The sequence below is a fragment of the Sylvia atricapilla genome, chromosome 3, assembly GCF_009819655.1.
Source record: "Sylvia atricapilla isolate bSylAtr1 chromosome 3, bSylAtr1.pri, whole genome shotgun sequence".
Taxonomy (NCBI): Eukaryota; Metazoa; Chordata; class Aves; order Passeriformes; family Sylviidae; genus Sylvia; species Sylvia atricapilla.
This window is the reverse complement of record NC_089142.1, coordinates 83,787,215-83,800,443: the sequence shown is the minus strand read 5'-3', so window position 1 is coordinate 83,800,443 and position 13,229 is coordinate 83,787,215. Positions and strand designations below refer to the sequence as shown.

The 13,229-nt window shown below is 34.8% G+C and overlaps 1 protein-coding gene across 2 annotated transcripts in view; it reads left to right on the top strand.

Annotated features, from left to right (window-relative positions):
- Positions 1 to 13,229, top strand: part of BTBD9 (BTB domain containing 9) — a 115,019-nt gene that overhangs the window by 9,253 nt on the left and 92,537 nt on the right. For both annotated transcript variants that reach the window (XM_066316018.1, XM_066316020.1), the window contains exons 5-7: positions 247 to 511; positions 2,346 to 2,565; positions 6,304 to 6,423. In XM_066316018.1, coding sequence (XP_066172115.1) covers positions 247 to 511; positions 2,346 to 2,565; positions 6,304 to 6,423 — 605 coding nt within the window. The remainder of the gene's footprint in view (positions 1 to 246; positions 512 to 2,345; positions 2,566 to 6,303; positions 6,424 to 13,229) is intronic.

The following is a 13,229-nucleotide window of genomic DNA, read 5'->3' as shown; positions in this document are numbered from 1 at the left end:
TTTCTTTAAGTGACTTTGTATTATTGCTTACTATTTTGGTCATGGATTCTGTAATTCTTGCATAACTAGAACAAGCTAAAATTTCAGGGAGTCACCGCTTTAGAGATTATTTTTAATAGCTACGAGTTCAAATAGCCACTAATTTTTTGCCTTATTTGAATTGCCCTTGATGAAAAAAAAAATAAAATTCAGTTTAATTTCTGTTTATTTAAGGGGCATTTTTTTGTTCCTATTTCTCTTTTCCAGGCTGCTCTTCTAAGTATCGTACTGAGAGACTCATTTGCAGCTCCTGAAAAGGACATTTTCCAAGCTTTGATGAACTGGTGTAAACATAACCCCAAGGAAAACCACGCTGAAATCATGCAAGCAGTACGTTTGCCACTAATGAGTCTAACAGAACTACTGAATGTTGTAAGACCTTCTGGATTGTTGTCACCTGATGCCATCTTAGATGCCATTAAGATTCGTTCTGAGAGTCGAGACATGGACCTCAACTATAGGGGCATGTTAAGTAAGCATCAGGTTTTTGGTTTATTTCCTTCTCATTTAGTGACCGTGGTTTTCTGGAGGATGTGGTTAATTTGTGCTTTGGGTTTTTATCTATTACTGTGTGTTATAAAAGGTTTGCAGTATGAAACATCTTGTGTAACTGTTCGTGCCGTTTTTATTTCTCGGTATTAGTTAATTATGGTTTTGCTTTGTACCTCAGCTATTGCTCAAACATGAATGTAATACCATTTTCCTGGAGGAAGTGGTAATTTAATAGAGAAACTTTTACAAAATCATTGAAAATAAAAAATTAATTGGCCATGCCATGAGAGATACAATATTTAAATGGTTTTATATTGATAGTGATGTGTTTTCTACTTCATAAACATTTTCATAATTTCTCCACTACTTATGACTTTTCTCTTACTCTTTACATGCTTGTCTAAATAGTTTAAATAAGTCTCTGCAGTCATTTTAATGGAAGCCTAAAAAGTGTAAGAAGCCTTGTGTTTGACTTTTTTTCTGTGCTCTCCATTAATTCAAGAGTATCTAACACTCAAGCTTTAAAAAGATACTGTTAGCCATCTAATGTGTGAATTTGACCCACAGAGAAGAAAAAAGTTAAATGTTCTTTAAGAGTCTGCACTGTATTCTCAGTCATGCATGATGACTCCTGAAAATTACTGCTATCTTAGAATTGCATAGTCTCTTTGTTCTCCCTTAGCAGTTATAGTTATTAATATTTAAACATATGAGTTTAATATTAGGATATTGTGAAAGTCTTGTCATGTGAAACATTCTGTTGACACTGCAGTAGATAAATTTGAATAAGTCAAATGGTCTTTTCTGGCTTCTTTTCCTGGATATTTATCGCCACAATAACATTCTCCTAATCATAGCTTTTTGGAGAGTGGAATTTCTTTGTTGTTTTAGTACTCATTCAGGATCTTGAAACTTTTTCTTTTTGTGGAAATGTTGACGACCACTTATCACTTGAGATTTTTTTCTTTAGATGTCAAAATTTTAGCACCCTGTTAAAATTCATTCTTCTGTTTTCAACCTGCCTGAAAAATTTGGGGAAGCTTTTCATCATTTAGTTTTCAGATCATATTTTCTAGGATGTCTCCCCAAACAAGGCTGTACAAAATGTCTTTTGAAGAGGCTAGTTTACAGAGTATTGTTTCATTGTTGAAGTTAGGGATCATTATTCCCAGTTAGCTTGAAGGAAGCTGTTCCTAAGACACAAGCTTATTACTGTGATATGGTGGTACAAAAAACTTGCTTTTCCACGTGAGTTCAAAGTCCGGTTCAAAGTAGCCAGAAGTTTCCCATTTCACTTGAGTTCATTTAGCTTGGCAGGGTACTGGAAGCTTGTATAGCTGTCGAAGGAGCGTATATGGCTTTACTGCTGTATACACCACTCTGCAAATTCAGCATGCATCTTGAACATTCGATACACATCTTGTACATTTAAGTTTCTTCCGTTTAGGGGGAAAAACGAACAATAAAGCCCAATCGAAGGCAAACAACAGTTGACAGGTGCACCAGAATTCTGTAAAATCTTTAAGGGGACTGAGAATATAGCTGCTACATAATAGTAGATTATCACAGCTTTATTGCCATAAAACCTGTAGGAGATGCCAAATAAAATTGAAGATGATAAATTTTTTGATGCCTCTTTTTTTCCTTCTTTTCTTTTTCTTGTTTTTTCTTTCCCCTTGAGCATGTGTTTGAGGCCAAGAAAGGATACTAGCAGTAAATCTTCTTTGGTCTGACCTAATAGAGTTGATATTCAGAACATCTAATTTGCAGTATGAGAGTGCAGAATTTAAGCAATTATTTATTTTTCTTCTTAGTACCAGGGGAGAATATTGCAACAATGAAGTATGGAGCACAGGTTGTAAAAGGAGAGCTGAAGTCTGCTCTGTTGGATGGAGATACTCAAAACTACGACCTGGATCATGGATTCTCTCGACACCCGATTAATGACGACTGCCGGTCTGGAATTGAGATTAAACTAGGCCAGCCCTCAATAATCAACCACATCCGAATTCTCCTGTGGGACAGAGACAGTCGGTAGGTGCCAAGGTGACATAAAAAGGCAAAGTAATGCATTTTGTACAGGAGATAATGTAACAGTGCAAACTATAAATTAAATATTTTATGGAGATAGCATGACAGTGTTGGCAATGACAGTTGCAAGGTTTATTTGGAAACAACCTGATTTTTAAATGTAATTTTGGTTACTTACACACCAGATCATATTTAGAGGTGTTAAACTGCCTTAAAGTATTTGAATATGTTTTGCATATTTGCATTTCAAATATTAAAAGATTTTTTTTGTTCCAATTTTTTCAATATATCAAAACTATTTAGAAATGGCACACTTTGACAGTAAGATTGGACTTGATCTTGGAGGTCTTTTCCATCCTAAATGATTCTGTGATGTGGTAATTCAGAGGTAATAAAATTTATTTAGAATGTGAATTACCAACTGACTACAGTAGTTATTAGAAGCCACTTCATGGTAAGACTGCTGAAATATGAATTGTTAAAGGTGGCATAGCCAGTTGTTACTGAGCTACTTTAGATTATTATGGAATGTATGAAAATTCAAATTAGGCTCATTTGAACAATTGAGGGGCTGATGAAGTAGAAAAATTGCAAGGTTCTTTGTATCTGACAAATTTAATATATTAATTTTTGTAACTTGCCGTGACAAAGATCTTACAGTTTAGTAGACAGCTCAGCAGGTATTCATAAGCTGTTAAAGACAATAAAACAAGCTATTTAAATATTTATTAAACACCTTATAATCTTTCTGATAAAATATTAATTTTATCTCCAGACTAACAGTTTAGCGTTGCAGAACAGTTGCATTTTGCTTTTTTAGCTAAGCCATGTTATTCTAGAACAGGGTATATAAAAGTTTACGTTGGGGTGGGATTTTTCTTAAGTTTAAATCAAATTTGAAATATAAGCTAGTTACTAATAACTCAAAACCATTGTCATTAATTTTAGCTATTTAAGTCTTTCAAGGAGTTCTCCTACTTCAGTTCAATTGAAATCTGTTTCACTTCTATTTCTTTTGTAAAGATCAAAAAGTGGATCTTTGAAGATATGAGGAACTGCTTTGTATAATATTACACTAGTTGTGGCAGAAGATCAACCAATTTTATGAACCAATTATCAACCAGCTGTATAAAATCTGAAACAGTATTAGAGATATATTAATAATGAGTTCTCTAGCAATTTTTAGAGAACACATGTAACTGGTAAAAGGCCCCTCATCTGCAGGGCATAAATTTGCAACTGGTAAAACTCAGGGAAAAAATGTTCGCCTTGGGACAACTTCTTATGAAGTTATCTGTTGCTTGGTGTCCTATGCACTTATCTGAAATTTGTAGAACAAACTAGTTTTGCTGACAGAATATCTGACAAGGTGGATCTTGGATGTCTAGTGATTTTTGTCTTTATAAAATACTGAGGGCTTAATGGTTTAAGATCCAGTTTCTGTCTTGTGCTGAATTTTTTTGTTTTTAATCATCCTGATTTCTGTGGAAAGCGTGCTATTGGGCTTTCCTTTGCTTCCCAACAGGTATAGTGCCTGTGCAAGGCCAGGACTTGGGCACTGACCACCCTAGGGGTTCCGTTCTAATTCAGAATATTCTGTGATTCTCTGTTCTATGAATTGTCAAGGTTTGCCCCTCCAGTAACTCAGCTGTCTAAGATAAATGGACGTGCAGACATTTGGAGTACTTGTCCATTTGTGGGCTCCTCAGTATAAGATACTGACCTTCTGAAGTGAGTTCAGCAGAACACCAAAATGAAGGCTTGAACATATGAGAACCTGCTGTTTTAAGATGAGCAGTCTTAGAACACAGAATTTGTTGGTCTCCTCTCCTATTCAGTGGAAGAATACAGGGACAGGATTCTCTTACAGCTGTGCGCTGAGAGTGCAAGAGCAGTGAACACAAGCAAGAAGATAAATTCATATTAAATATTAGGAAAACAATTTACAGTAGGGTAGTTGAACTTGTGAAGAGTTTGGCCAGAGAGGTGTGCAGAAATTTGCCAGCCAAGATCTTAAGGAACTTGCGCTGAGATTGTCCTTGCTTTTTGTAAAGATCTTTTCCTTTCTACAGTCTTTGTCTAACAACTGCTTGCCATTAAGCTGCATCTTTCTCATGGGATACATGAAAAATGTCTTCTGAAGACGTGTTTTAACACCTGTACAGATATGAAAAGACCTGAACAGCATGATCCCTTCTCGTTGAACAATTTTTTAAACGACTCTGTTCATTTTAACTCTGTGTTAAGCTCCGCTATCGTTAACAGAACCAAATGGAAGCTAGAAGGTGTTTTACACCTCTAGTTCAGGGATGCTAACAGCTGAATCTTTGCTGTAAAAGTGCTAAGGGGAGTAGCTATCCAAACTGCCTCTGAAAATAAGATGCTATCCAGCCTTAAAAAACTTGAAGGCAGACTATTGTGTATGATATTGGAACTGTATTTTCGAGGTAATATTTCTTTGTTTGGTATCTTTAGAAACAAAAAAGTAGCACGTTGTGTATTGGTTACAAATATATCTTAGTTAGCAATGATGATGTGAGAACTTATAAATTCTCAAGGCACACAGGACTGTCAGTAACTTTTGCATACAAACTGCTCAAACTCTAAAACTTTGCTCAAGTACACATATGTTAGTAATAGTAATGTTGCTAAAGCATACTGTATTTGTGTGGGTTGTGAATGTTACACATGTGATTGGTTTGAATGTGAAAGCTGGTTATGCAAATTACACTTAAAGACTCAGCCTTACTTTTCCAAGGTATTAACAACTATCTAATATTTTAAGGATTTTTAAAGAATGTCGTTTAAAGTATGTACTCTTTTAAGTCCTCAGGAAAATTGGAAATTCTAATAAAGGCATTAATGTTTAATGAGAAATACTTGTGTAGAACTGTTTAGGAGCAACTCCTCTTTAGAAATCAGTGTGAAAGGATGTTGAGTGCTGACATGGTGCTGTTGAGATGCCTGTGAATGTTGCAGACTAGGAGAAAGAAAATACTCTGAAACATATGTTCAGTGACTTGCAGTTCCACAAGTGAAATGTCTACTATATTTCTAAGCATTACTGTCATGGATATAATAGGGAATTAGCTGTGACTTTTAAGTTGTAGTCTGGATTTGCTTTCTTTTAACAGCAAACTATAAGGTGAACATAACTGATAAGGAAGAGGAAAACAGAGATCCTGTTAGTGGCTTTTTATTTTCCATTAGGTAATTTTGGAGTGTGTAAGGAGGTAATGGCAGGGTCAATGATGAATCATAAAGAACTGAAAGGGTCAGAAGTGAAGAACAATATCAGTGAAAATAGTTATAAAGTAAATTCGCTTTTTTCAAGTGAGGAGTTTGAATTTGCATTTTTGATCTAGTAATTGTTTTTCATTTTTTCTTTATTGATTTAGCAATAGAAATAGTACCGTATCACTAGTGGTTTAGTTTCATTCCATGAGGAAGGAATATAAATGATAATTTTTATGACAAAGTCAAAAGTCTTAATTCCACTTTTTGAGGCATAGTAGTCTCATCTAATGACTGTAGATTGTGAGTGTGTGGATATTTTAAATCATTCTCAAAATACATCTTAACTGTGAGAGTTTCTTTTCAAAGCTAGTTTGAAAATAGGGAGCTAGGTAAGAACAAACAGTTTTCTTTTCAACACAACTGATAATCCAGAAGACAGTGTAAAATTTAATACCTAAAATTTATTGGCTTGTATTCTAACCAGTGTTTTTTGACAATCCATAGGTCTTATTCCTACTACATTGAGGTGTCCATGGATGAGTTGGACTGGATCCGGGTTATTGATCACTCCAAATACCTCTGTCGGTCCTGGCAGAACCTGTACTTCCCTGCCCGTGTCTGCAGGTTAGTTCATCAGTGTAACGTACAGTGCCTGACATTAAAGAATGTAGGGACCAGAATAAGCTGCTGGATTTTGCTACTTCATTATGTGTTTCTGAAAATGTATTATATCTTAACTTTGCTAAAAAAATAGTTTATGTAAGTTTATATAATTTTACAATAGTTTATCTTATTCTTTTCTAGTATTAATATGGTTGATGCAGTGCATGTGTCTGGTTTGAAAACTGTTTTTCTGTATCTACATATCTCCTCTTTTTTCCTTTTTTTTTTTTTTCTTTTTGGTGTCATACCCACCTTTTCTGCAACTGGTGCAGGGTTTTTTTCAGTCAGCAGTAAACATTATTCCTTGACTGCCTAAATGTTTATAATTCACTTAGGGACTTACTATAGAACTCGACAATGTACTTTTTATATATTTTGTATTTTCTACCAGTGCACAGTTTTAAATTGTTGTGAAAGAGAGAAAGGGGAAAGTTAGGATGAAAGGGCTTTGAGGAATGCCTCTGATGTGCAGTTGTGGGTGCCACAATATAAGAAGGATATTTAACTATTAGAGAAGGTCCAAAGGAGAGCAATGAAGATGATGAAGGGCCTTGAGGGGAAGCCGTATGAGGAGCAGCTGATGGCACTTGGTCTGTTCAGCCTGGAGGAGACTGAGGGGAGACCTCACTGCACTTACACCTTCCTTGTGAGGGGAAGAGGAGGGGCAGGCACTGATCTCTTCTCTGTGGTGATCGCTGACAGGACCTGAGAGAATGACCTAGAGTTGTGTCAGGGGAAGTTTAGGGTGGAGATTAGGAAAAGGTTCTTCACTCAGAGGGTGGTTGGGCACTGGAACAGGCTCCCCAGGGCAGTGGTCACAGCACCAGCCTGACAGAATTCAAGAAGTGTTCCAACAGTTCCAAGAGTGGCACACGGTGTCACTCTTGAGGATAGTGCTGTGCAGGGCCAGGACAAGGGATTTGATAATCCTTGTGGGTGCCCTCCATATCAGTGTATACTGAGATTCTGCCATTCTGTGAAAATGGCTAGATGGGTTTAAATGTTGTTAAAGTTGATGATGTTTTTTTAACTGAGGTGTTGGGGGTTCTACAAGAAGCTGATAATCACATTGATGCAGTCTTATTCAAAAACTGAATTGAGCTCATTAATAGGGAGGATACAACATGTAGATACCAAAGATGCTGTCATCATTAGGTTTTGGGTCATCCTGAGAGGAAATGACGTGTACTGTAATAATGATTCTGTAGACATACACTTTTTAGTTGGCACAACAACTCTTGGAATCTCCATGGAGAGAAGTGCTTTCTTTTTCCCGAGGAAATCCTGTTCTTTTCTATAAATCTCTGTTCCTCATTATCATACCCACAAAATGGTAGGGAATTCCTTGGAGGTGTAGCTTATTTGAAGAGCAAGTGGAAGAGCTAAAGAGAAAGTCATGTTGCAGTATAAGTTTATGAGCACTTATTGTTAAGGACCTTAAGGCAAAATACAAGTTCTCAGCTGAGTCACCGTAAAAATTAAGGGTAGTTTAGATAAGGTTGTTCTGTAATGTTTATTTACATCAGTGAATTGAAGCCTACATTATAATAAGAATGCATTTCTTAGTCAAAAATGGCTATAATTTACTGTTCTTTTATGTATTTTTTCCCTGTCTGTGGGAAGAAGAGGCTATTTAAAATGTAATTAGAGATGTAAAATTGCTGACAATTTTTTGAGGGTTTCCACATTAAGAACTTTTTGTTTAATTATATTAATATAAACAGTTAGGTATTACTTGAAGATTGACTCTCCTTGGATCAGGAATTTGGATCAAATTCCCTCCAGGAGAGAGGCTTTGAGCAGAGGAGGCTATGTACACATAGAGTATGAGAGATTTACTCATCTGTTCAGAAACAAGCAAGGACTGCTAAACTTTTTGTCTCCAATTTCAGTGGTTTGTAATAATGTATTTAAAGTAGTTCTGTTCACATAAACGAGTTAAATCAGTTATTTCTAATATACTGTATATACTAACATACACAAACCAGAAATCCGAATATATGTAGCATTTTCTTGTCACCTGAAAAAGAGGTGTTCTGCAGTCTTGTAAGCACAGATTTAAAATATGAGCTAATGAGAGATTTTCAGAGTTTGTTCCTTTAATATTTGATACTCTGTTTCACAGACGTATTGTACATGCTTATCAAGGGGTAGATATGTTTTAAGCATTTCATATGCTCTGCTCTGCTTAATGATGCTTCTGTTATACAGTCTTGTTTTAGTGTCACAAGTCTCAGTGCCAAAATTTTCCTGTTAATGGACCACAGTACAGAGGAAAGGAAGCGTCGTGTTATATTCTGTCTTGTTGCCGTTAGTTTTGGCATTTTACTCTTTTTGTATTACTAATGCAGATAATATTTTTGAAGCAACCACTTAGGGAATGATGCAGCAATTTTTTTAAAGTTTTGAATGCATTTTAGTATATAATCAAGGACTGAATGCCTTGCCAAGGAAGGCTTCAGATAGGTGGTGGGTTTTTTTTTTTTTTTTTTATTTAAAAGAATTTATCTTAGCTCAAAGTGCTTTATGCGATCACTGTGTAAGATGTTATTTTGAGGTCCAACAAAGAATTGAAGGGTAGACTTCTTGGCTGGGTTTTTTTTGTTTGCATGCCTTTTTCAAAAGTGAGGGAGTAGAACATGCCAGATCCTGTACAGATTGTTGAAGGACAGCCAGTTGTCTGATACACCAGAGCAATTGTTCAAACATGGTTTATAAACAGGATACGAACCCTGCAACATTAGGCAAGGTTACTTGCCTTTTTGAGTTACCTTTCACATAAATATTAGTTGTAAAAGGTGAGAGCTGTCAACGTCTTAACTGATACGTTAATCTAAGTTCTGAGAAGCTGCTCCAATATTTCCACGGTCATAAAAATTGATGGAGTGTGTCTTTTACTTGCATGTATACAGGTTGGGGTTTTTGTTTGTCTTTTTGAAAACCTGTAACATTCCTCTTAAGCAAATCTACCCATGTTCAATTCTACAATTGGTGCCTTTTTCACAAGCTGGATAAAAAACGCAGCCTTCTGGCCATTAGTTGTTAAATAAGACAAGTAATTTATACCACAGTGTATTAAGACCAATTAATCCTCTATAATGAGTCTTTTGTCATGTGTGTCATGGTCTCTATCATGATTAGTTTTTTTTGATATGAGGCGTTATGGACTATTCACAACAGTGTTGGAGTTAGGGGCATTGTTGTGCTTCCCATGAAAGATAATTTGTGTTTGGCAAAACACATAGGAAACCATCCAAACTGATTAGGCAAAGTCAAGTAATGTGATAAGATTATTTACACTCTTGGCTTCTTCCTGTTACTTGTATGCTCCAGTCTGTCTTAAGAGGTTCAGAGTAGCTTTTGCCAGCCATAATCTCTGTTAGATTAATAGGTGAAAAAAATGGATGGGCAATAACTGAAGACCGAAATTCTAGAAAGAAAAGATGAGAAGATTGTTTCTGCTTTCTCACACGCATCAGATGATTTGTTATTTGTAGGATGTAATTCCTGATTTAGATAAACAAGCTAATTTGTACAAAGAATATGACTTGTTCAGTGTCAAAGCTTAGTATAGCAAGTAAGAGGATGTTGCTGTATTTAGACAGGTTTTAGTAAAAGAAAATATTGAGTATAATATATAGGGGTTTTATTGACGTAATTGTATCAGACTTAATTTCTGCTTTAAATGCTTTTAGAATACATTATTCTACCATCTTTGAAAATTGAGCAGTCATATACTATGGAGAAAAAGCAGATAAGAGAGTGTGATTACAGGGTCGTTTTTCTCCCTCTTTTTTTAATATGGTAGTGCATTTTTTTAGAATTTCTTTTGTTTCTGTTTTCTTTGTTTGCACTTTTATAGCAGCTTTCATGTAGAGCTTAAAACTCTTTAGAGGGAAGACAGGACACAGGAAATGTTCATGTAATCAACTTCCTGTAGAAGTTAGGAACAAGCATCAGGTTCATAGTTATTCCATCTTCCTCTTCAGCAGTTTTAACATTCACTGCTACAAGGTCTTTGAGCAGGTAATGCTGTTTTCTGCTTTGTCCTTCCTGCTTTTTTTCATCCTTTTATTTTTGTTTTGTAACTTCATCTTTTAACTTCATCCTTGACCACAATATTTGAAGAACTGCATTAAAAGAATTAAAATTTAAAATAAAAATTTAATAAATAAATAAAAATTTGAGGAAAATAAAAGATTTTGAGGTTTCATAATAAGGCAAATGTAGCCACAAGGTGTCACTGCAATAAAAGTTTAAAAGCCTTAATTTCTTTCTCTTTACACTTCTTTGATGAAAGTGTTACTCCTACTGTGTGCTTTTTTTGTGTATTAAACTTCCCAGATTTATTAAATCATTCTGATTTACTGTTTATGCTATAGAGGGAGCAAGTACAGAGTTTTTACTTGTACAGAGTACAAGTACATAAAATCAGAAGGAAACCTTAAATTCATTTTCCATCTTTAGTCTGACACTGGATGATTCTGTGTTTTAATTGAAGAAGTGTTTCCCTGACCAAGTGTTTCAGACCAATTTATAGCCTGAAATCAACGCTATTTTGTCAGTAATACTAACTTTCAAAAAATACATTGAAAGGGTAAAGAGATCAGTTTTTAATCTGTATTTGCTGTTATTATGTTAGCTCTTTTTGTGATTATAATAATGTGATTTATCAAAAGGAAATATTTATTATTACTGCATAAACATTTGGTCCTAAAGTATGTTTCTATTAAGATAATTGATAGATGCCTATGGAATCATGCTGTAAATATGGGAAATTATTTAGGCATATTCTTTTTCCTGTTTTCTAATCTACTTTTAGCTGAAAAATCTTTTTTTAGAGGTTTTATAATACTACAGTGTTGAATTAATTGTGATATAAAGGCTCCATGTTTCCCCTAAAGCACTTGGCTGCTATAGGAAGTGTGGCATTAGAATTTTTTTTTACTTTAGGAGGTGTATTTTTATTTTAAATGTATTTATTGGTGCAGAGAAAATTACTTGCCTTTCATTTTATTAAGCATTGATGATACTGGGTGGATTTTTTGTTTACTGCTTCAACAGTTTTTGCTACTAATGATTACACCATTTGTAATCCCCTGCCTGAGTGAAGACAAATTAAATTGTAGACCATGTCTCCTGAACATTGAAAAAATGCAAGAAGAGTAAATTTTTCAGTACTAAGGCAGTTCTAAACTAAGAAATGTTAGTCGTTAATACACAATTATTTTGTGTGTAATGATATGTGAGGAGATGTGATTTTCAAGTGTAGGCTATAGACAAAACGTTTTTCTTTAATTCTGGTCTTAATCAGGCAGCCTCAGATAACTGTGCTTTCTACTGGTGGTGCTGCAGAAATTTTATTTTTGTCTCTGGGAGAGTCATTGAAATTAGCTACTGTTTAAGCATAAATATCTCACTTTAAGCCTTACCAATAGGTCTCTGACAACATTCTCTGTTATGGATAGCCATTTTGCAGTTTTCCTGAGCTTGGTGGAATCTTAGTGGATAGTAACTTGCCAAAAGCATTCCAAATATGGTTTGATTTAAGAAGATGTTGAAACAAGTGAGGATTGTTATGCATTGTTTCCCCTTTCCCAGTAGGGAATAGTGGTGTTCAGAAAAAGCATGGAGACACCCAGAACATTGTTTTCACTTAAAGCAAAGCCCTACTGCATCACTGACTTAATTAGAAAACATAGAATAAGAGTTGCTGGCAAAAGCCTTCTGTCAGTCTGAAAAGTATGTGAAATTTTTTTCATCAGTAAGTCCTTGGTATTCTTATAAAAAGATTTCTTGGAAATGGAATGATTAAACTGAAACCATCTTTACCTTAGTTACTACATCTGAGAACTACAGATATTTGCACAGGCAACATGTTGGTTAGTTGTTTTATTTGTATTGTTCTTCAGGAAGCATTGACTCCTGTGTAAATATTTTATTTTTAACTATGCAGATATGCTGGTGTTTGTGGGTTTAGGAAGAAATCCCATCCTTGTTGCATAATTCAAATCAGCTTGTTTTTAATTTCTACACAACTGAAATTTTAAAATATTTTCCTAATCTATTAGAATCTAATACTGTAAGTAATACAGTCATAATGTACCATACAGAAATACGTAAAAATTATCTTGATTCGTGTTAGAGAAGCATAGTAATAAATAATAAAAGCCATTTTCAGATGTTACTCTGGACCTTTGAGGCTTTTCACTGACATGATTTTCAAAAATTAATTTTCATTGCAGGCAGTTTTCTTTTTTGTTTTGGGGGCAAGAAGTAGAGCTCATCATTCTTTCTAGTAAGATGTGATCATATTTTGGTGTCTTTATTGGCATGTTTCCAAAATTTTGCCTTTTAACTGTGAAATAGGAAGAAATGGTTTCCTGTAGTCTCCATTTTAGTGAATACCTGCTGCTTATTTATCTGTCTGTCAGTATTTAAACATCATTTTTTCTCTTCCAGTAGGTTTTCATTCTGGTGTTTTTTCTGTTCATAAGAAAAGGTGATAGTCTGAGATTTTTCAAACAATGTAGATCATCTACACAGGATCAAGAAAGCTATTGCCTCATCTGGGTTGAAGTGTTTATTGATTTAAAAGATCTTTTTCTTCATTTCAGGTTGTGTGTACTTTTGATCTTAAGCTTACACTTCTAAATTCAGCTCCAAATGTGCTCCTAGTGATGCAAAAGCTCATTTCTCTACAGGAATAATCAATAATGTCTTTCATCGAGAACTTTATCAAAGCAGCTTTTTTCTTTTCAGGTTCC